Source organism: Panthera leo, chromosome A1, assembly GCF_018350215.1.
Source record: "Panthera leo isolate Ple1 chromosome A1, P.leo_Ple1_pat1.1, whole genome shotgun sequence".
Taxonomy (NCBI): domain Eukaryota; kingdom Metazoa; phylum Chordata; class Mammalia; order Carnivora; family Felidae; genus Panthera; species Panthera leo.
This window is the reverse complement of record NC_056679.1, coordinates 21,912,436-21,935,613: the sequence shown is the minus strand read 5'-3', so window position 1 is coordinate 21,935,613 and position 23,178 is coordinate 21,912,436. Positions and strand designations below refer to the sequence as shown.

At 39.4% G+C, this 23,178-nt stretch overlaps 1 protein-coding gene across 6 annotated transcripts in view; it reads right to left on the bottom strand.

Moving 5' to 3' along the window:
* CAB39L (calcium binding protein 39 like) overlaps positions 1–23,178 on the bottom strand; it is a 127,002-nt gene that overhangs the window by 3,007 nt on the left and 100,817 nt on the right. For all 6 annotated transcript variants that reach the window (XM_042913623.1, XM_042913467.1, XM_042913706.1 and 3 more), the window contains one exon: positions 12,005–12,148. In XM_042913623.1, the coding sequence (XP_042769557.1) occupies positions 12,005–12,148 (144 nt within the window). The remainder of the gene's footprint in view (positions 1–12,004; positions 12,149–23,178) is intronic.

Sequence of the window (23,178 nt, the reverse complement as noted above, 5' to 3'; positions counted from 1 at the left end):
AACTGTATTTGTTAAAGTAGGTAATAATATTATAAATACTCAGCGCCAGGATTATCACAATGAGACATGAGTAGTATGTTTGGTGATATTGGTAAAGTTGGTCACAAATACCCTTTATAAACCTTTCTATAAACAAACATAGAGGGGACTATTTTATGAATTTTTAAAGAGAGTCTCTTAAAAAGTAGAAAAGAGAGGTGAGGTCTTAATTACAGCTTTTCACTTTTTCTCTCCACAACTTGGTTAAATAAGCAAAACGGGCACATTGAGTTCAGATGAAGACATGATAAAGTCGAGCATTCTGCACTATTTAAAATAGTTGATGGGGGCGTATGGATGGCTCAGTCAGTTAAGCGTTGGACTCTTGATTTCAGCTCAAGTCATGATCTCCCAGGATCGAGCCCCATGTCACGCTCTGCACTGACAGTGTGCAGCCTGCTAGAGATTTTCTCTCCCTCTCTCTGTCCCTCCCCAGCTCTCTCTCTCTCTCTCTTTTACGATAAATAAAAATTAAAAAAATTTAAAGCAGTTGATGAAACATTAAGTTGAAATAAGCACTTTTTTACTGTACTGTTAACATTTTTAGAAAAATTATTAATATTACATCAGCTCATAGCTGATTCCTAAATGTACTCAGCTGAATTGTTTCCTCCATCAGTAGACTTAGATTTGGCACGTCAAGACCAGAGTGGTTGGCCTGCTAAAAAGAACAGGTCCTGAAGGAAGTAGGTAATTCATGGTCAGGTTTTCACCAAATTAATCTGCAATTCTGCCTTCTTTTCAGTAAGACCACATGGAAAGGATTTCTCAACTAGGATATTTCTTGTTCTCTGTACTTTTTTTAGGTGAATTGTCAAGCTGGCCGTTGTATTTTGGAAGAAGTGAGGGTGGAGCTTCTTGTTTTCATGGAAATAGCAATGGCAGCCACTGCTAGGATCTGAGTGACAGAGTAATACACTCAGGAACATTTTCGTCACTGGCCATGCCTGAGTTCCAGCTGTTCTAAGAAGTGGGCCAAAAGGTACAGACCACCCCCATCCCCTACCTGGTTTGGTGGGAAGTGGTATCATGGTCCTTTGCTATAAAGGAAATTAATGGGGAAAGGAAAGGGAGCCAACTCATAGCTGATTCCTAAGTTCACAATGGGCACCCCTCTGGGACAGCCAGAATCACGAGACAAAGGTCTGAACCGAGTAACAGACTACTGACTAGACTACTGACATGAATTCAACGCTTGCATTCGGCAAGTGAGGAATCAGATCCATATGGATTTGCCCAAAGTCACTGGTGGCAATTAAGCCAGAACAAAGACCAGGTCTCTTGACTTCCATCCAGCACTTTCCCACCATACCATCCTGCTGGTCAACAACAGAAAAAAACATGAGATGGCATCTCATTCACTTCTCTGAACTTAGCAGCAAGCTAATGAAAATAATCTAGTAAAGACATTTTAGTAGTAGTGTGTTACACATTTTCTGCCCCTTATGGAAGGTGCTTTTGGGGAAAAAACTATTAACACAGAACTGTGAAAAAAAACCACTCTCGGACTCAGCTGTTGCTTTTTCTAAATAACAAAATATTATACTTGGCAAGTGAACAATTCAGTTCTTACTTCAGTGGAGGAAACCACAGGGTACGGGGTAGGCACATAGAAGTAAAGAAGTGGTCAGCTATTTTTAAATGCACCCACTCTGTCCAATGATTAGATGATCCAAATTCTGAGGATAGAAGTAGGTTATTTCGCTTTGGCCACCCACTGAATACTTCCATAATCCTGCATTTTTGAACAAAATTTTATGTGGCTTGTTCTCATCTAAGATGATGTTAAAATTCCACAGGAGCTGAGTGACAGGACACATGGCCTCCTACAATTTCTTCAGTCAGGAGGGTCTTGAGAGGGTCTATCATTTATACTGTGTAGGCAGCTTCCAGTGCTACAGCAGTCTATTTGTGCCTCTTCTGATTTGCATTTACTTTTTTATGAAATAATTCTGACATAGAAAAAGAGTACAATAACATATCAGATGTCATGTTCCCATGAGCTGCTCTATCAAAATCTAAGATTTTCGGCTCTATGGAATAAAGAATTGGGGAGGAAGATGGCGGCGTAGGAGGAGGCTGGGCTCACCGTGCATCCTGCTGATCACTTAGATTCCACCTACACCTGCCTAAATAACCCAGAAAACCACCAGAAGACTAGCAGAACGGAGTCTCCAGAGCCAAGGGCAGACGAGAGGCCCACGGAAGAGGGTAGGAAGGGCGGCAAGGCGGTGCGCGCTCCACGGACTGGTGGGAGGGAGCTAGGGCGGAGGGGCGGCCCGCCAGCCAAGCAGAGACCCTGAGTCTGGCTTGCAAAAGCGGAGGGGCTGGACAGAGTGTGTTCCGACAGCAAGCGGGACTTGACATCTGGAAGGTTATAAGCTAACAGCTCTACTCGGAGAACGGGAGGGCTGAAGGACAACGGGAGGGAGAGTTGGGGCTTGAGCCCCGGAGGACAGAGCGCAGCTTGGCGGGGAACAAAGGTGCTCGCCAGCGCCATCTCCCTCGCCCATCCCCCAGCCAAAATCCCAAAGGGAACCGGTTCCTGTCACTGAACTTGCTTGCACCGCACAAACACCCAACGCTGTGCTTCTGCGGATCCATCCCTCCGGCGGGTCTGACTCCTGCCCAGTGCCACAGGGCCCCTCCTGAAGTGGATCACCAAAGGATAAGCAAGCTGAGCCTGCCTCTCCCGCCCCTGTGCACCTTGCCGATCCACCCCAGCTAATACGCCAGATCCCCAGCACCACAAGCCTGGCAGTGTCCAAGTAGCCCAGACGGGCCACGCCACCCCACAGTGAATACCCTAGGAGAGGGGAAGAGAAGGCACACACCAGTCTGACTGTGGCCCCAGCGGTGGGCTGGGGGCAGACATCAGGTCTGACTGTGGCCCCGCCCACCAACGCAAGTTATTCAAGACAGCACAGGGGAAGTGCCCCGAAGTCCCGCACCACTCCAGGGACTATCCAAAATGACAAAACAGAAGAATTCCCCTCAAAAGAATCTCCAGGAAATAACGACAGCTAATGAACTGATCAAAAACGATTTAAACAATATAACAGAAAGTGAATTTAGAATAATAGTCATAAAATTAATCACCGGGCTTTAAAACAGTATAGAGGACAGCAGAGAATCTATTGCTACAGAGATCAAGGGACTAAGGAACAGCCAGGAGGAGCTAAAAAATGCTATAAATGAGCTGCAAAATAAAATGGAACAACCACGGCTCGGATTGAAGAGGCAGAGGAGAGAATAGGGGAACTGAAGATAAAATTATGGAAAAAGAGGAAGCTGAGAAAAAGAGAGATAAAAAAATCCAGGAGTATGAGGGGAAAATTAGAGAACTAAGTGATGCAGTAAAGAGAAATAATCTACGTATAATTGGTATTCCAGAGGAGGAAGAGAGGGAAAGGTGCTGAAGGTGTACTTGAAGAAATAATAGCTGAGAACTTCCCTGATCTGGGGAAAGAAAAAGGCAATTAAATCCAAGAGGCACAGAGAACTCCCTTTAGACGTAACTTGAATTGATCTTCTGCACGACATATCATAGTGAAACTGGCAAAATACAAGGATAAAGAGAAAATTCTGAAAGCAGCTAGGGAATAAACGTGCTCTAACATATAAAGGGAGACCGAGAAGACTCATGACGGATCTCTCTACTGAAAGTTGGCAGGCCAGAAAGGAATGGCAGGAAATCTTCAATGTGATGAACAGAAAAAAAGATGCAGCCGAGAATCCTTTATCCAGCAAGTCTGTCATTTAGAATAGAAGGAGAGATAAAGGTATTCCCAAACAAACAAAAACTGAAGGAATTCGTCACCACTAAACCAGCCCTACAAGAGATCCTAAGGGGGATCCTGTGAGACAAAGTACCAGAGACATCACTACAAACATGAAACCTACAGACATCACAATGACTCTAAACACACATCTTTCTATAATAACACTGAACGTAAATGGACTAAATGCGCCAACCAAAAGACACAGGGTATCAGAATGGATAAAAAAACAAGACCCATCTATTTGCTGTCTACAAGAGACTCATTTTAGACCTGAGGACATTTTCAGATTGAAAGTAAGGGGATGGAGAACTATTTATCATGCTACTGGAAGTCAAAAGAAAGCTGGAGTAGCCATACTTATATCAGACAAACTAGACTTTAAATTAAAGGCTGTAACAAGAGATGAAGAAGGGCATTATATAATAGTTACAGGGTCTATCCATCAGGAAGAGCTAACAATTATAAATGTCTATGCGCCGAATACAGGAGCCCCCAAATATATAAAACAATTACTCACAAACATAAGCAACCTTTTGATAAGAATGTGGTAATTGCAGGCGACTTTAACATTCTACTTACAGAAATGGATAGATCATCTAGACACACGGTCAATAAAGAAACAAGGGCCCTGAATGATACATTGGATCAGATGGACTTGACAGATATATTTAGAACGCTGCATCCCAAAGCAACAGAATATACTTTCTTCTCGAGTGCACATGGAACATTCTTCAAGATAGATCACATACTGGGTCACAAAACAGCCCTTCATAAGTATACAAGAATTGAAATCATACCATGCATACTTCAGACCACAATGCTATGAAGCTTGAAATCGACCACAGGAAAAAGTCTGGAAAACCTCCAAAGGCATGGAGGTTAAAGAACACCCTACTAAAGAATGAGTGGGTCAACCAGGCAATTAGAGAAGAAATTTTAAAATATATGGAAACAAATGAAAATGAAAATACAACAATCCAAACGCTTTGGGATGCAGCAAAGGCAGTCCTGAGAGGAAAATACACTGCAATCCAGGCCTATCTCAAGAAACAAGAAAAATCCCAAATACAAAATCTAACAGCACACCTAAAGGAAATAGAAGCAGAACAGCAAAGACAGCCTAAACCCAGCAGAAGAAGAGAAATAATAAAGATCAGAGCAGAAATAAACAATATGGAACCTAAAAAAACTGTAGAGCAGATCAACGAAACCAAGAGTTGGTTTTTTGAAAAAATAAACAAAATTGATGAACCTCTAGCCAGGCTTCTCAAAAAGAAAAGGGAGATGACCCAAATAGATAAAATCATGAATGAAAATGGAATTATTACAACCAATCCCTCAGAGATACAAGCAATTATCAGGGGATACTATGAAAAATTATATGCCAACAAACTGGACAACCTGGAAGAAACGGACAAATTCCTAAGCACCCACACACTTCCAAAACTCAATCAGGAGGAAATAGAAAGCTTGAACAGACCCATAACCAGTGAAGAAATTGAATCAGTTATCAAAAATCTCCCAACAAACAAGAGTCCAGGACCAGATGGCTTCCCAGGGGAGTTCTACCAGATGTTTAAAGCAGAAATAATACCTATCCTTCTCAAGCTATCCCAAAAAATAGAAAGGGAAGGAAAACTTCCAGACTCGTTCTATGAAGCCAGTATTACTTTGATTCCTAAACCAGACAGAGACCCAGTAAAAAAAGAGAACTACAGGCCAATATCCCTGATGAATATGGATGCAAAAATTCTCAATAAGATACTAGCGAACCGAATTCAACAGCATATAAAAAGAATTATTCACCATGATCAAGTGGGATTCATTCCTGGGATGCAGGGCTGGTTCAACATTCACAAATCAATCAACGTGATACATCACATTAATAAAAGAAAAGATAAGAACCATATGATCCTGTCAATCGATGCAGAAAAAGCATTTGACAAAATTCAGCATCCTTTCTTAATAAAAACCCTCGAGAAAGTCGGGATAGAAGGAACATACTTAAACATCATAAAAGCCATTTATGAAAAGCCCAAAGCTAACATCATCCTCAATGGGGAAAAACTGAGAGCTTTTTCCCTGAGATCAGGAACACGACAGGGATGTCCACTCTCACCGCTGTTGTTTAACACAGTGTTGGAAGTTCTAGCATCAGCAATCAGACAACACAAGGAAATCAAAGGCATCAAAATTGGCAAAGATGAAGTCAAGCTTTCGCTTTTTGCAGATGACATGATATTATACATGGGAAATCCGATAGACTCCACCAAAAGTCTGCTAGAACTGATACATGAATTTAGCAAAGTTGCAGGATACAAAATCAATGCACAGAAATCAGTTGCATTCTCATACACTAATAATGAAGCAACAGAAAGACAAATAAAGAAACTGATCCCATTCACAATTGCATCAAGAAGCATAAAATACCTAGGGATAAATCTAACCAAAGATGTAAAAGATCTGTATGCTGAAAACTATAGAAAGCTTATGAAGGAAATTGAAGAAGACATAAAGAAATGGAAAAACATTCCATGCTCATGGATTGGAAGAATAAATACTGTCAAAATGTCAATACTACCCAAAGCTATCTACACATTCAATGCAATCCCAATCAAAATTGCCCCAGCATTCTTCTTGAAGCTAGAACAAGCAATTCTAAAATTCATATGGAACCACAAAACCCTGAATAGCCAAAGTAATTTTGAAGAAGAAGACCATAGCAGGAGGCATCACAATCCCAGACTTTAGCCTCTACTACAAAGCTGTCATCATCAAGACAGCATGGTATTGGCACAAAAACAGACACATAGACCAATGGAATAGAATAGAAACCCCAGAACTAGACCCACAAACGTATGGCCAACTCATCTTTGACAAAGCAGGAAAGAACATCCAGTGGAAAAAAGACAGTCTCTTTAACAAATGGTGCTGGGAGAACTGGACAGCAACATGCAGAAGGTTGAAACTAGACCACTTTCTCACACCATTCACAAAAATAAACTCAAAATGGATAAAGGACCTAAATGTGAGACAGGAAACCATCAAAACCCTAGAGGAGAAAGCAGGAAAAGACCTCTCTGACCTCAGCCGTAGCAATTTCTTACTTCACATCCCCAAAGGCAAGGGAATTAAAAGCAAAAATGAACTATTGGGACCTTATGAAGATAAAAAGCTTCTGCACAGCAAAGGAAACAACCAACAAAACTAAAAGGCAACCAATGGAATGGGAAAAGATATTTGCAAATGACATATTGGACAAAGGGCTAGTATCCAAAATCTATAAAGAGCTCACCAAACTCCACACCCAAAAAACAAATAATCCAATGAAGAAATGGGCAGAAAACATGAATAGACACTTCTCTAAAGAAGACATCTGGATGGTCAACAGGCACATGAAAAGATGCTGAACGTCGCTCCTCATCAGGGAAATACAAATCAAAACCATCACTCAGTGATCACCTCACGCCAGTCAGAGTGGCCAAAACGAACAAATCAGAAGACTATAGATGCTGGAGAGGATGTGGAGAAACGGGAACCCTCTTGCACTGTTGGTGGGAATGCAAACTGGTGCAGCCGCTCTGGAAAACAGTGTGGAGGTTCCTCAAAAAATTAAAAATAGACCTACCCTATGACCCAGCAGTAGCACTGCTAGGAATTTACCCAAGGGATGCAGGAGTGCTGATGCATAGGGGCACTTGTACCCCAATGTTTATAGCAGCACTCTCAACAATAGCCAAATTATGGAAAGAGCCTAAATGTCCATCAACTGATGAATGGATAAAGAAATTGTGGTTTATATACACAATGGAGTACTACGTGGCAGTGAGAAAGAAATATGGCCTTTTGTAGCAACATGGATGGAACTGGAGAGTGTGATGCTAAGTGAAATAAGCCATACAGAGAAAGACAGATACCATATGTTTTCACTGTTATGTGGATCCTGAGAAACTTAACAGAAGACCATGGGGGAGGGGAAGGAAAACAAAAAAAAAGAGGTTAGAGTGGGAGAGAGCCAAAGCATAAGGGACTCTTAAAAACTGAGAACAAACTGAGGGTTGATGGGGGTGGGAGGGAGGGGAGTGTGGGTGATGGTATTGAGGAGGGCACCTTTTGGGATGAGCACTGGGTGTTGTATGGAAACCAATTTGACAATAAATTTCATATATTAAAAGAAAGAAAAAGAAAGAAAGAAAGAAAGAAAGAAAGAAAGAAAGAAAGAAAGAAAGAAAGAAAGAAAGAATTGGGTAAGAAGAAAAAAAAATCTAAGATTTTTGGCATACTTGCCTGCAGATTTTTACTAAAACATTACAGATGTAATTAGAGGCTCTTGGTCACCTCGTCATGATACCATTCTCCTCCCTAACCCTCCCCACTGAGGTGACTGCTATCCTGGATTTGGTATTTATCATCCCCATACAGGTTTTCAGACTATAGCTGCAGTAGTATGAATCCATATACAGTGCTGTTTTGCATGGTTTCAACCTTTAAATAAATAACATCCTTTTAACATTTCCTTATTTGATTCAGTGTTTGGGATTTGTCCCTGCTGATCGGTATAACTCAATTAATTTTAACCCATTACTATATCGTACTGTATGAATATAGCATGATTTATTTTCCCCATCTCCTGTTGATGCCCATTTGTGGGTTTTTTCTCTCATTTTACACCATTCTAAACAATGTTGTGATAAATATTTTTGTACATGATTCCTCACGCACATGTGCAAGAATATCTCTAAAAACTTGCTGAGAGGGGCACCTGAGAGGCTCCGTTGGTTCAGTGTCCAACTCTTGATGTCGGCTCAGGTCATGATCTCACAGTTCGTGGGATCCAGCCCCATGTCGGGCTACTGCTGACACTGTGGAGCCTGCTTGGAATTCTCTCCCTCCCTTCTCTCTCCCTTGCACACACACTCTCTCTCTCTCAAAAATAAATAAACTTAAAACAATTGCTGAGAAATGAGATTTCAGGATTGAAAGATACGCATACTTTCAGTTCTTTAATTTGCTAAATTGCTCTCCAAAGTGGTTGTGCTAACTTACAGTGTAGGACAGCTTCCACTGCTGTCCAACCTTACCAATATTTGCTATTGTCAGACTTCAACATATTGCCATTATGAAAATGTAAAATGATATCTCATTGATATTTCAATGGCCATTTCCAATGTTACTTAGTAAGATGATCATCTTCACCTACTTATTGACCAATCAGGCTTTCTCATCTGTAAGTTACCAACTTGCATCCTTTGCCCATTTTTCTTTTGAATTGTCTTTCCAAATGATTTGCCAGTTATATGTGTCACATTCTATCTTTTCACTTTGCTTATTCTGTCTTTTTAAAAAAATTTATTTATTTATTTATTTATTTATTTATTTTTCACTTATATCCACGTTAGTTAGCATATAGTGCAAAAATGATTTCTGGAGTAGAATGTAGTGATTCATCCCCTATATATAACACCCAGTGCTCATCCCAACAAGTGTTCTCCTTGGTGCTCCTTGCCCATTTAGCCATCCTCCCACCCACAACACCGCCAGCAACCCTCAGTTTGTTCTCCGTTTTTAGGAGTCTCATCTGTTTTGTCCCCCCTGCCTGTTTTTTTATTATTATTGCTTCCCTTCCTTTATGTTCACCTAATTTGTATCTTAAATTCCACATATGAGTGAAGTCGTATGATATTTGTCTTTCTGACTGACTAATTTCGCTTAGCGTAATACCCTCCAATTCCATCCACATAGTTGCAAATGGCAGGATTTCATTCTTTTTGATTGCTGGGTAATACTCCATTGTATATATATACCATATCTTCTTTATCCATTCATCCATCAATGGACATATGGGCTCTTTCCATACTTTGGCTATTGTTGGTAAAACAGGAGGATGCATGTGCCCCTTCGAAACAGCACACCTGTATCCCTTGGATAAATACCTACTAGTGCAATTGCTGGGTCGTAGGGTATTTCTATTTTTAATTTTTTGAGGAGCTTCCATACTGTTTTCCAGAGTGTCTGCACCAGCTTGCATTCCCACCAGCAGTGCAAAAGAGATCCTCTTTCTCTGCATCCTCCCAGCATCTGTTGTTGCTTGAGTTGTTAATGTTAGCCATTCAGACAGGTGTGAGGTGGTATCACATTGTGGTTTTGGTTTGTATTTCCCTGGTGATGAGTGATGTTGAGCATTTTTTCATGTGTGTTAGCCACCTGGATGTTTTTGCTGGAAAGGTGTCTATTTTGATGTAGTTAATTAGATACTTCCTATTATGTTTTGTGATTCTACATTCTGTTTAAAGAATTCTTCCCTCCTATACATCATAAAGACAGTCTCTTATTTTCTCTTCTAAAAGTTAAAAAGTTTTGCTTTTCAAGTGCAGATATTTACCGAGAATTTATTTCTGAGTATAGTGGAGGGTATAGTATAGGGTTTTCTCTCCATAGATGAAATCCATTACTCTAGAACCATTTATTAAACAGTTAACCTATTCTCAACTGATTTATAATTCTTCCACTATCAAAACCGTTTCATGTTTGTACAGGTTTATTTCTGGGCCCTCTACCCTGGTTTTGTTGTTTTATTTATCTGTCTCTATGCCAATACAATACTGTCTTCATTTACTATAAATCTTAAGTCTCAGTATCTGGTAGAGTGGATTCCCCTACCTTGCTCTTTTTTAAAATTGCCATAGCTAACCTTAGACCATTGTTCTACCACATAACTTTCAGAATCAGCTTGCCAAGTTCCATGAGAAGTCCTGTAGGGATTTTGAACATAATTGAATGGAATTTATAAATTAATTTGGCATTTGAATTTCTCTAGCGGCAATCTGGCCAAAAAAGACCCGATGGCTGAAAGATGGACTAAGCTTTTTTTTTTTTTTTTAACCTCTCAAAGCAACAGCTACATACCTTATAAACTGTCATGTCTCCCATTTTTAGACTTATAAATTCAGTCACGAATAAACATCATAAAGATCCAAAAAAAGCCTGGAACCCCCTTGACTCTTAATTTTACTCCAGAGATATTTATCCTTTTTTAATCCTTTTTAAAACAATTTTGAGAGAGAGTTTGCACATGTGTAAGCATGCAAGCGGGGGAGGGGCAGAGAGAGGGAGAGAGAATTCCAAGCAGGCTTTGCACAGCCAGCGCAGAACTGATGTGGGGCTCTAACCTACAAACCGTGAGATCATGACCTGAGAGGAAACCAAGAATCCTACACTTAACCAACTGAGCCCCTCAGGCACCACCCCTCCAGATAATCTATCCTAAGAAAATAATCCCAAATATGGAAAAACAACTGGCTGGATATAGAAAATGCTCATGACAGCATTCCTTACAGTGGGGAAAATGGAAACAACCTAAATATAAATAACAGAGGACTACTCAAGTAAACTAGAGTAAATAAACCCAATGATAAACTATAATGCTAATAAAACTACTGGCTCTAAAACCCACATATAACAACAATGAATTAATGTTCACGTCTTCTGGCATAGCACTAAGTGATAAAATCGAGATATCAATTTTGTGTACCATGTGAATACAGCTGCAGAAAAAAAAAAAAACCTTCAAATATGAGCACAGGAAAATAAAGTTAACTAAAATCTTTACAACAGTTTGATTACAAGTATGGGATTACAGATGACAGATTTCTCCTACCATGCTTTAAAAAAGTATATTGTCTAAAATTACTAGAAGGCCATTTTGTCACTCTTACATCAAAGAAAAAATGTTAGAAAGAAGCTGGTGTTATGGGGAACTAGTTTCCATTCATAGCAAAACATATTTAAAAAAAAATTTCTAAACAAGTAATGAAAGTGAGTAGTGCCCCACTGTTTCTTCAATGCTTCATTTAAGGTTCAAAAAAACACTTAAGGCAGAAAGCGAAGCATTCAACAATTCCGACCCTTGGGATTTGGGTTCTGGCTCTATCGCTGATTATTTTAGTAACGTTTGGGAAACAGTATCCACCTATTTTCTCAGTGGAAAAAATGAAAATATTTAGAGATAGGGATTAGAAACAAATGGGCATTCATTAAAATAACTCTAAAATTTCATCCAAGTCGCACAAAACAGAAAAACTGCCTATTTCATTTTCTCTCAAGTATAAAGGAGAGTAAACAGCAGGGAGTTAGCCATTTGAAAGTGAAAAGCAAATGCCCACGTTATTTCTGTTGCACTTTACCTTAAAGACATGGAAGGCTTCAAACTGAATGTTGGGACTTTTATCTCGAAGGAGGTTCATCATCAGTTTGAGGTTCTCCGGCTTGCTGATGTACTTTGTCATAATGGCAAAGTTGTGTCGGTCCAGGATCAGTTCACCTAGCAGCTACAAAACAAACAAACAAACAAACACAAAATTAAAGCAATAATCTGAGAGCCATCTGATTCAAAATATATGGCACTTTTCCCTGAAAAACAAACTATAAATGTGGTTAGGAATGTTGACGTGAAAAAAACTGAGAGTCTTTATTACATGCATCTTACATTTAGCACAGGCATGAAAGGAGTGGTTATTAAGTTATTTTAAGCTTTTCACACAGTTTTGCTAAACTCAGTGATTAATGCATTTCTGCATCTTTTTTAAAAGCCAGTCATTGCTGCAGCTTAAAAAAGCTCTCTCTGTAGCTTTCATCCAGAGATAGCCCAAAATGAATTTATTATTTTCCTCGCTTACTTTAATCTTGCTTCCCAGTACTACATTGCTTCTTAGGCATTGTGCTAGAAAAAAGAATACCAAAATTGTTTCTACAGTTATACCTCCCTTCCCTGAATAAATGTACTCTAGTAGCTTACTGGGCAAATAGGTTCCATTAAGTGAATCTTACCTTCCCCCTAACTTTTATTACAAAACCCGCTAGATAGCCAAGAAAAAAAAAATCATTGACCCTGAATCCACATGAAGTTTAATATGTACAGCAAGTTTTTATAAAAAAGTAAAGCAAAACATTTTCTTGTAACAAATTAATGGTTCCCCCCAAATGCAGCATTATTCCATGTTATGAACTGAATGTCTGTGCCTCCCTAAAATCTGTATGTTGGAGTCCTAACCCCAAATGTGATGGTATTAGGAGGTGGGGCCTTTGGGAAGGTAGGATTGCATGAATGGGGCTGGTGCTCTTATGAAAGAGACCCCAGAGAGCTCTCTCGCTGCTGGCCCCTTGATCGTGGGCTGCCCAGCCTCCCAGTCTGTGGTATTTTTGTTGTAGCAGCCCAAACAGACTAAGACACTTTAAAACAAAATAAAAATACCAAAAATGAGAATAGTGGGAGAGCCTCTAGTAGCATCACTGAATGTTCTCTACCTCATCAACTTTTTATTCTCATGTAGTGGTAGAGATCTTAAAGCTTCAGCAACCAGGCAGCTGAAATGTACCCTTCACACAGCTTTATACATGATATAATTATTTTTGAGTTCTCCTATTCACCAGACCTTTTCTGGATGCCTCAGGATAGTAATCTATTGTACAGATAGTTACAGAAATCCTGGATGGGAGGAGAAAGCACATGAAACTTTGAGCTGGCTGTCTATCACAATACTGTCTAGCAACAGAACCCCAGACATGTGTGTGCAGTGATGTGTGTGTGTGTGTGTGTGTGTATGTGTGAGTGTGTGAGGGTGTGCATCTGGCTGTCTATTTAACAACTAAGAACTACACACCTTAAAGTTATTTTAGCGCACAAAAGGAAATGATGGGCAGTGATGGACGTTAGCTGGGTATTCTCAAACATGGGACAGCCGTTGTGTAAACTGTTCATCTTCGTTTTCCTTAATATCTCTGCCACATCTAAAGCTAACTGCCCCTCTTTGGAAACTTTCTTTGCCCCTGGTTTCAAGGCCACTGAATTCTTCTGGCTCCTTATCTCTTGCAGCTTATTTCTATGCTCCTGTGTTACTGCCCTCCTTATGTAGGAATTTTCCAAGCGGTATCTTGAATCTCTGATCTTTTCTCCCTCTTCAGTCTTACCTACACCCAAGGCTTCAACTGTAATATCTAGGAAGATGTCTCCCAAACCTGTATTTCAAGTCCCAGTTTCTTTCCTAAGCTCTATAACAACATTACTTTTTCTTTTTTTTAATTTGAGAGACAGAGAGACAGCGTGAGTTGGGGGAGGGGGTGTTGGGAGAGAGAGAGAAGGAGAGAGAGAGAAAAATTCTCAAGCAGGTTCCACACTCAGCACAGAGCCCAACACAGGGCTCAAGGCCACGACCCTAGGATCATGACCTGAGCTGAAATCAAGAGTCGGATGCTCAACTGACTGAGCCACCCAGGCAACCCCCACCCCCTTTCTTTTTTTTTTTTTTTTTTTTTAATATATATACCAAAGTTTCTAACTGCCTGCCTGGAGGCCCAGTAGAACACTCGGCTAGCTAATCACACTCAGCTTCTCTGAAACCCTTCCTTTCCCGCTTTGTTAATGACACCACTGCCAGCCAGGTCCCTAGGGCAGAGTTGAAGTCCTCCTCGGCTTCTTCTTTCGCTCCGCCGTTGCATCAAATCTACATCCACGGTCTGCCAATTTTCTGTTTATCAATGTCTCGAACATCTTTCCTTCTACTTTTATTGCCAGCATCCTCTTTCCAGCCCTCAGGGCCTCTCGCTGGGTCCCTGCAGCAGCACGCAGAGTGGTCCCTTCCTCAATGCAGACCCAATCCAATCCACCCTGCATGCAGTGTCAAACACATCTTCCTGAAGATCAGCCCCATTCATGTTACCAATTCCACTTCAGGAGTGAATGAATAAACAAATCCCTGGATGCCAATAAATTTAGGGGGAAAAAATTAAACTCCTTAGGATAGCATTCAAAGCCCTCTGTGCTCCTGAGTCACTTCTACTTCCTTTCCTTGGAGCCCCACTTACTCCTCATTCTTCTGCCCCTGTGGCTGCACTCTCTTTGCTCCCAATGTTTCCCCTGGCTTTACTTAGATATAACTGACAAAACTGTCTATACTTGAAGTGTACGTCACAATCATTTCAAATATGTATACGCTGTAAAACATTTACCACAATCACGTTAATTAACACATCCATCACCTCACAGTTACCCTTTGGTTTGGTGTGTGATGAGAATGCTTAAGATCCACTCTCGGCAAGTTTCAAGTACGCGACACAGTATTCTTAACTATAGTCACCATGCTGGACATCGGATCCTAGGACTTGGGTCTTCTCGTAACTGAAAGTTTGTACCCATTGACCAACACCTCTCATCCCCCTGCCCGCCAGTGCCTGGGGACCACCATTCTACATTCAGTTTCTAAGAGCTCAACTTTCTCCCCTGTTGCTCTGCGTTGTTTTTCCTCAGCAGTACTCACTGCCTTGCAGTACAGACTTACTTGCCTCTTTAGAACGTAAGGGCATCTATCAAATCATGTTTGTGTTTGTACCCTTTACAGCTTAACTGTGTGATGTGCATGGATACTGTTGGGGAAATAAAGTTGACAAAATGTAGGAAAGAAAGCAAGCAGTTTGATTACTGAATAAGCACATCCACAGCACATCACTGTAGGTAATGTGTGAAAAAGACATCACGAAGACACATAAAATTCCACCTTACTTATACTGCCATGCAGCTGCAACCCGTTACATGCATATCTTCTCAAGATGAAAGGTAACCTGTCCTCTGTAAGGGCACTTGACAGTGCCTTTTGCTGTGCACCCTTCACATTTCACTCTGAACCCACCTGTCCACTGAGGTAGCTATTTGTTTTAACTAATTGCCTTTATTCCACTAATAAAGAGAATTAAATAAAACTCTTATCTCTCTGACAAGCAAATGCTTGCAGCTTGGAGAGAAGTACCGGGGTTAATTTCCCTGGTGACAGGGCAATAGGCGTGCTGTCTTCTGGCATGTTTATGGGTCAGCAGTATGGCTTCCAGACTCTCAAAAAAAAAAAAAAACAAAAACCCAAAAACCAAACCAAAACAAAACAAAACACCCCAAAAAACAAAACAGAAAACAAACCACAAACCTCTTTTGGGTTGTAAAACTGACAAGACATATATGTGGATGTAAGATACACCCACCTAAGATACACATGGGCATATACAGATATAGATAGGCTTCTTTACAGAGCTTTCTACATCTATAGATAGATATAGATACAGCTTCTACATTGATATATAAAGATATATTTATATAAAACATATAAAAATCCAATAAAATACACATCATATATACACAAATACATACACATATTACTATATACACATACACATATCAAAAGGCCTTTCAGCAACAAAGAAATTTCACTAAAAAAATTTACCCCTAATTTGCATGTACACACACACTCAATACTTTGATGAAGTGACATTTATGAGTTAAATTCAGATTAAGTCACTTTAATTTTTATTCCATGGGTATGCATACATATAAACTCTATCCAACCTAGCCTCTGCTAATATAATTTCACTAGTTTTATGGAACAAGCAATTGTGTTAAATTATTTACCAACTACACTGACTCTTTTAGCCATTAAATTTAATCTATTTTAATTAATACTGACAATGACAAAATGCTGCATTTCATCATAATACAAAGCATTTAACACAATACTATACTAGGTAAAATGGAAAAAAACTGTTTTTAGTTCTCTAAATTTCATTTTATAGGCTTATATATTACAAAGTAGAACCAAAGCAAGTGGAAATAATAAGAGTTTCTTTTAACTTAGTGTTTTAATGAAATTAACCAGAGCCAAAAACAACCCCCCAAATTCTACCAAGCTTCTTTTGAATTATGATCTTTCCCTCTAATAATTAAATACCAGGCTCTGAAGAAGATAAGAAATAAATTCCTAAGCTCTGTCATGTGAGGGGAAGGAATTTCTCTGTTAATTATTTTTTATTGACACCAGGAATCCAAGCATCTCAAGGTAGCTCACGAAAATTAAGAATAAGATTAACAAAAGACAGTTGGTAGCTTTGGAGTTAGAACATAGCCGAGCTTTAAGACAGTTTATCACTTAAAGAATACTCTAAGTATACTCTTAAAATAACCTAAACTCTCTTGATTTCTAAAATGATGAAACATCTATGTGCAAAATATTACAGAATTCAGAGATATAAACAGCTGTGTCAAAACAGAACATACTGCTACCCCAGACCTAATTCTCAAAAAGAAAAACCAACAATGCACCAGTGGAGCTCTCCAAAACAATAGTTTTCTCCTAAATACACAGTATTTGACAGGCTCTCTCCTTGAATAGCGATGTCTGCCTACAGTCTAGCATTCAAAAGAGCCAACTCTTTAGTATTCATTTCAACGATTTCTATATTGTACATACGCTTTATCTGTCTTTTTTTTTCTTAAGAGAAAGTGAGTGGGGGAGAGACAGAGAGGAAGAGAGAGAATCTATCTTTTTAATTTACATCCAAGTTAGTTAGCATATCGTGCAACAATGATTTCAGTAGATTACTTAATGCCCCTTACCCATTTAGCCCATCCCCCCTCCCAAAAACCCTCCAGTAACCCTCTGTTTATTCTCCATATTAAAGACTCTCTTAGGTTTTGTCCCCCTCCCTGTTTCTGCATTATTTTTGCTTCCCTTCCCTTATGTTCATCTGTTTTGTGTCTTAAAGTCCTCATATGAGTGAAGTCATATGATATTTGCCTTTCTCTGACTAATTTCGCTTAGCATAATACCCTCTAGTTCCATCCACGTAGTTGCAGATGGCAGGATTTCATTCTTTTTGATCACTGAGTAATACTCCATTGTATATATACCCCATCTTCTTTATCCATTCATCCACCGATAGACATTAGGTCTCTTTCCATACTTTGGCTATTGTTGATAGTGCTGCTATAAACATTGAGGTGCATGTGTCCCTTCGAAATAGCATACCTATATCCCTTGGATAAATACCTAGTAGTGCAATTGCTGGGTTGTAGGGTCGTTCTATTTTTTAATTTTTTGAGGAACCTCCGTACTGTTTTCCAGAGTGGCTGCACCAGTTTTCATTCCTACCAGCAGTGCAAAAGAGATCCTCTTTCTCCGCATCCTTGCCAACATCTGTTGTTGCCTGAGTTGTTAATGTTAGCCATTCTGACAGGTGTCTGGTGGTATCCCATTGTGGTTTTGATTTGTATTTCCCTGATGATGAGTGATGTTGAACATTTTTTTCATGTGTTGGTTGGCCATTTGGATGTCTTCTTTGGAGAAGTGTCTATTCATGTCTTTTGCCCATTTCTTCACTGGATTATTTGTTTTTTGGGTGTTGAGTTTGATACGTTCTTTATAGATTTTGGATACTAACCCTTTACCTGATATGTCGTTTACAAATATCTTCTCCCATTCTGTCGGTTGCCTTTTAGTTTTGCTGATTGTTTCCTTCCCTGTGCAGAAGCTTTTTATTTTGATGAGGTACCAATAGTTCATTTTTGCTTTTGTTTCCCTTGCCTCCAGAGATGCATTAAGTAAGAAGTTGCTGAGGCCAAGGTCAAAGAGGTGTTTGCCTGCTTTCTCCTGGAGGATTTTGATGGCTTCCTTTCTTACATTTAGGTCTTTCATCCATTTTGAGTGTGTTTTGGGGTATGGTGTAAGAAAGTGGTCCAGGTTCATTTTTCTGCATGTTGCTGTCCAGTTTTCCCAGCACCACTTACTGAAGAGACTGTCTTTATTCCATTGGGTATTCTTTCCTGCTTTGTCAAAGATTAGTTGGCCATACGTTTGTGGGTCCATTTCTCAGTTCTCTATTCTGTTCCATTGATCTGTGTCTGCTTTTCTGCCAATACCATACTGTCTTGATGATTACAGCCTTGTAATACAGCTTGAAGTCTTGCTTCAAGAGGCAATCCTTGCTTCAGGAGGACTGTCATGCCTCCTGCTTTGGTTTTCTTTTTCAAGATTGCTTTGGCTATTCAGGGTCTTTTCTGGTTCCATACAAATTTTAGGATTGTTTGTTCTAGCTCTGTGAAGAATGCTGGTGTTTTTTTGATAGGGATTGCATTCAATATGTAGATTGCTTTGGGTAGTAGCTACATTTTAACAATATTTGTTCTTCCTATCCAGGAGCATGGAAAATTTTTCCGTGTTTTTGTGTCTTCTTCAATTTCTTTCATAAGCTTTCTATAGTTTTCAGTGTATAGACTTTTCACCTCTTTGGTTAGATTTATTCCTAGGTATTTTATGGGTTTTGGTGCAATTGTAAATGGAATCGATTCCTTGATTTCTCTTTCTGTTGCTTCATTGTTGGTGTATAGGAATGCAACCGATTTCTGTGCATTGATTTTATATCCTGCCACTTTGCTGAATTCATGGATCAGTTCTAGCAGTTTTTTGGTGGAATCTTTTGGGTTTTCCATACAGAGTATCATGTCATCTGCAAAGAATGAAAGTTTGACCTCCTCCTGGCCGATCTGGATGGCTTTTATTTCTTTGTGTTGTCTGATTGCAGAGGCTAAGACTTCCAATACTATGTTGAATAACAGTGGTGAGAGTGGACATCCCCATCTTGTTCCTGACCTTAGGGGGAAAGCTCTCAGTTTTTCCCCATTGAGGATGATATTAGCATTGGGTCTTTCATATATGGCTTTTGTGACCTCAAGATATGATCCTTCTACCCCTACTTTCTTGAGGGTTTTTATCAAGAAAGGATGCTGTATTTTGTCAAATGCTTTCTCTGCATCTATTGAGAGGATCATATGGTTCTTGTCCTTTTTTTATTGATGTGATGAATCACATTGATTGTTTTGCAGATATTGAACCAGCCCTGCATCCCAGGTATAAATCCCACTTGGTCATGGTGAAAAATTTTTTTAATGTATTGTTGGATCTGGTTGGCTAATATTTTCTTGAGGATTTTTGCATACATGTTCATCAGGGAAATTGGTCTATAGTTCTCCTTTTTAGTGGGGGTCTTTGTCTGGTTTTGGAATCAAGGTCATGCTGGCTTCATAGAAAGAGTTTGGAAGTTTTCCTTCCATTTCTATTCTTTGGGACAGCTTCAAGAGAGTACGTGTTAACTCCTCCTTAAATGTTTGGTAGAATTCCCCTGGAAAGCCATCTGGCCCTGGACTCTTGTTTTTTTTGGGAGATTTTTGATTCCTAATTCGATTTCTTTACTGGTTATGGGTCAGTTCAAATTCTCTGTTTCTTCCTGTTTCAGTTTTGGTAGTGTATATGTTTCTAGGAATTTGTCCATTTCTTCCAGATTGCCCATTTTATTGGCGTATAATTGCTCATAATATTCTCTTATTATTATTTTTATTTTGCTGTGTTGGTTGTGATCTCTCCTCTTTTGTTCTTGATTTTATTTATTTGGGTCCTTTCCTTTTTCTTTTTGGTCAAACTGGCTAGTGGTTTATCAGTTTTGTTAATTCGTTCAAAGAACCAGCTTCTGGTTTCATTGATCTGCTCTACTGTTTTTTGGTTTCAATGGCATTGATTTCTGCTCTGATCTTTATTATTTCCTGTCTTTTGCTGGTTTCAGGTTTTATTTGCTATTCTTTTTCCAGCTCTTTAAGGTGTAAGGTTAGGTTGTGTATCTGAGACCTTTCTTCCTTCTTTAGGAAGGTCTGGATTGCTATATACTTCCCTCTTATGGGAACCTGCGTCGCAGAGGTTTGAGGCTGTGGTGTTATGATTTTCACTGGCTTCCATGTACTTTTTAATTTCTTCCTTAACTTCTTGGTTAGCCCATTAATTCTTTAGTAGGATGTTCTTTAGTCTCCAAGTATTTGTTACCTTTCCAAATTTTTTCTTGTGGTTGATTTTGAGTTTCATAGCATTGTCGTTTGAAAATATGCACGTTATAACCTCAATCTTTTTGTACCACTTGAGGGCTGATTTGTGTCCCAGTATGTGATCTATTCTGGAGGATGTTCCATGTGCACTGGAGAAGAATGCATATTCTGCTTTAGGATGAAATGTTCTGAATATATCTGTCAAGTCTATCTGGTCCAGTGTATCATTCAAAGCCATTGTTTTCTTGTTGATTTTCTGATTTAGATGATCTGTCCATTGCTGTCAGCGGGGTTTTGAAGTCCCCTACTATTACGGTATTATTATCAATGAGTTTCTTTATATTTGTGATTGATTTATATATTTGGGTTTTCCCACATTTGGAGCATAAATGTTTACAATTATTAGGTCTTCTTGGTGGATAGACCCCTTAATATGATATAATGCCCTTCTTCATCTCTTGTCACAGCCTTTATTTGTAAGTCTAGATTGTCTGATATAAGTATGGCTACTCTGGCTTTCTTTTGTCGACCATTAACATGATAGATGGTTCTCCATCCCCTTAATTTCAATATAAAGGTGTCTTTAGGTCTAAAGATGGTCTCCAGCATATAGATGGCTCTTGTTTTTGTATCCATTCTGTTACTGTATGTCTTTTGATGGGAGTATTTAGTCCATTGACGTTTAGAGTGAGTACTGAAAGATATGAGTTTATTGCAATTATGTTTCTTGTAGAGTTGGAGTTTCTGGTGGTGTTCTCTGGTCCTTTCTAAAATTTGTTGCTTTTGGTATTTATTTATTTATTTATTTATCTATCTTTTCTCACCTCAGAGAGTCCCCCTTAAAATCTCTTGCAGCATTGGTTTAGTGGGCATGAACTCCTTTAATTTTTGTCTGGGAAACTTTTAATCTCTCCTTCTATTTTAAATGACAGCCTTGCTGCATAAAGAATTCTTGGCTGCATATTTTTCCAGTTCAGCACATTGAATATATCCTCCCACTCCTTTCTGGCCTGCCAAGTTTCTGCTGCAAACCTGACCTGTATTCCCTTGTAAGTTAAGAACTTTTTTTCCCTTGCTGTTTTCATGATTCTTTCCTTGCCGGAGTAATTTGTGAATTTGACTATGATATGTCTTGTTGATGGTCAGTTTCTGTTGAATCTTATGGGAGTCCTCTGTGCTTCCTGGATTTTGATGTCTGTGTTTTTCTCCAGGTTAGGAAAGTTTTCCAGTATGATTTGCTCACATAACCCTTCTACCCCTTTTTCTCTCTCTTCATCTTCTGGGACCCCTATGATTCTGATGTTGTTCCTTTTTAATGAGTCACTGAAATCTCTCATTCTTAAATTGTGCTCTTTGTCTTGGTCTCCCTCTTTTTTTCTCCTTCATTATTCTCCATAAGTTTGTTCTCTATATCACTGATTGGCTGCTCTGCCTCATCCATTTTTGCCACTGTGGCATCCATTCGAGATTGTTATAACTCAGTTATAGCATTTTTTATTTCATCCTATCTTTTACTTCTTTTATCTTTGTAGAAAGGGATTCTAATCTATTTTCGACCCCAGCTAGTATTCTTATTATCGTGATTCTAAATTCTTGTTCAGACATCTTGCTTGTATCTCTCTTGATTAAGTCTCTGGCTGTTGTTTCTTCCTGCTCTTTCTTTTGGGGTGAATTCCTTTGTTTTGTCATTTTGAAGGAAGAAAAGGAATTAATAAGGCAAAAAAAATTAAAATTAAAAAATTAAAAACAACACACACACCCAAGTCCAATAAATGATGTTTGATCCTAGGTGTGTTTTTATCTGGTTGTTGAAAGGAAAAAGAAAAAAAGGAAAACATTTGAAAATCTGAAAAAATGAATACACTGAAATAGAATAAAATGAAATGATGGAAGTAAAATAGAATTTGAAAAATTTACAAAAAAATATAAAATATAATACAAACAAATTTTAAAGAAAAATATTTTTAATAAAAATTGAAAATAAAAATATTTCTTTCTCTTTATTCAAGAAAAAGAAAAGAAATGAAAAAGAAGAAAAAGGAAAAAAAGAAAATTTCATAGATGGGCCAGCGAACAGACTGAAATGGGATTGAAATTACTTCATTTTACCCTAGCAATCAAACTATGAAGCACTTTATAGTCCATAATCTAAGCAGGTGGAGAGACTTGTGTTTCTGAAGAGCGAGGTTGGCCCAGTTGGATGGGACTTAGTGTAATGGCTCCATTCTCCACTAGATGGCGCTGCTTAGCTTCCTGGTGTGGAGCGTTGTGGTGCCTGTAGGTGCGTAAGCCCATGCGCGGGAGTGGCAAAAATGGCGTCACGCAGGAACCGAATCTCCAAATCGGAACTCTGCTCTACCCGACCAGCAATCGCGCACCTGTCCTTTGTCTCCAGAAGCTGGAGCACTCTCTGCCTTTACACTGTCTGTGACCAAGCCTTCAGGCTGCCAGGCGGCACCTCCCTCCTGAGTTTTATCTCAGATCAGCTGTGTTTCCCGACTCCTCACTTCTGAGGGACTGCGGCTTTTAACCGGCTCAGACCCTCTGGAGGAGGATCTCACCGAGCAATGGCTGGGTGCCGGCTGCACCCTGGAACTTTTCGCGGAATTGTGCTGCTGCTGGTGCCCCGAGACTGCGGCCAGGTGCCAGCCCGCCCCAGAAAAAGTTCACGAAATA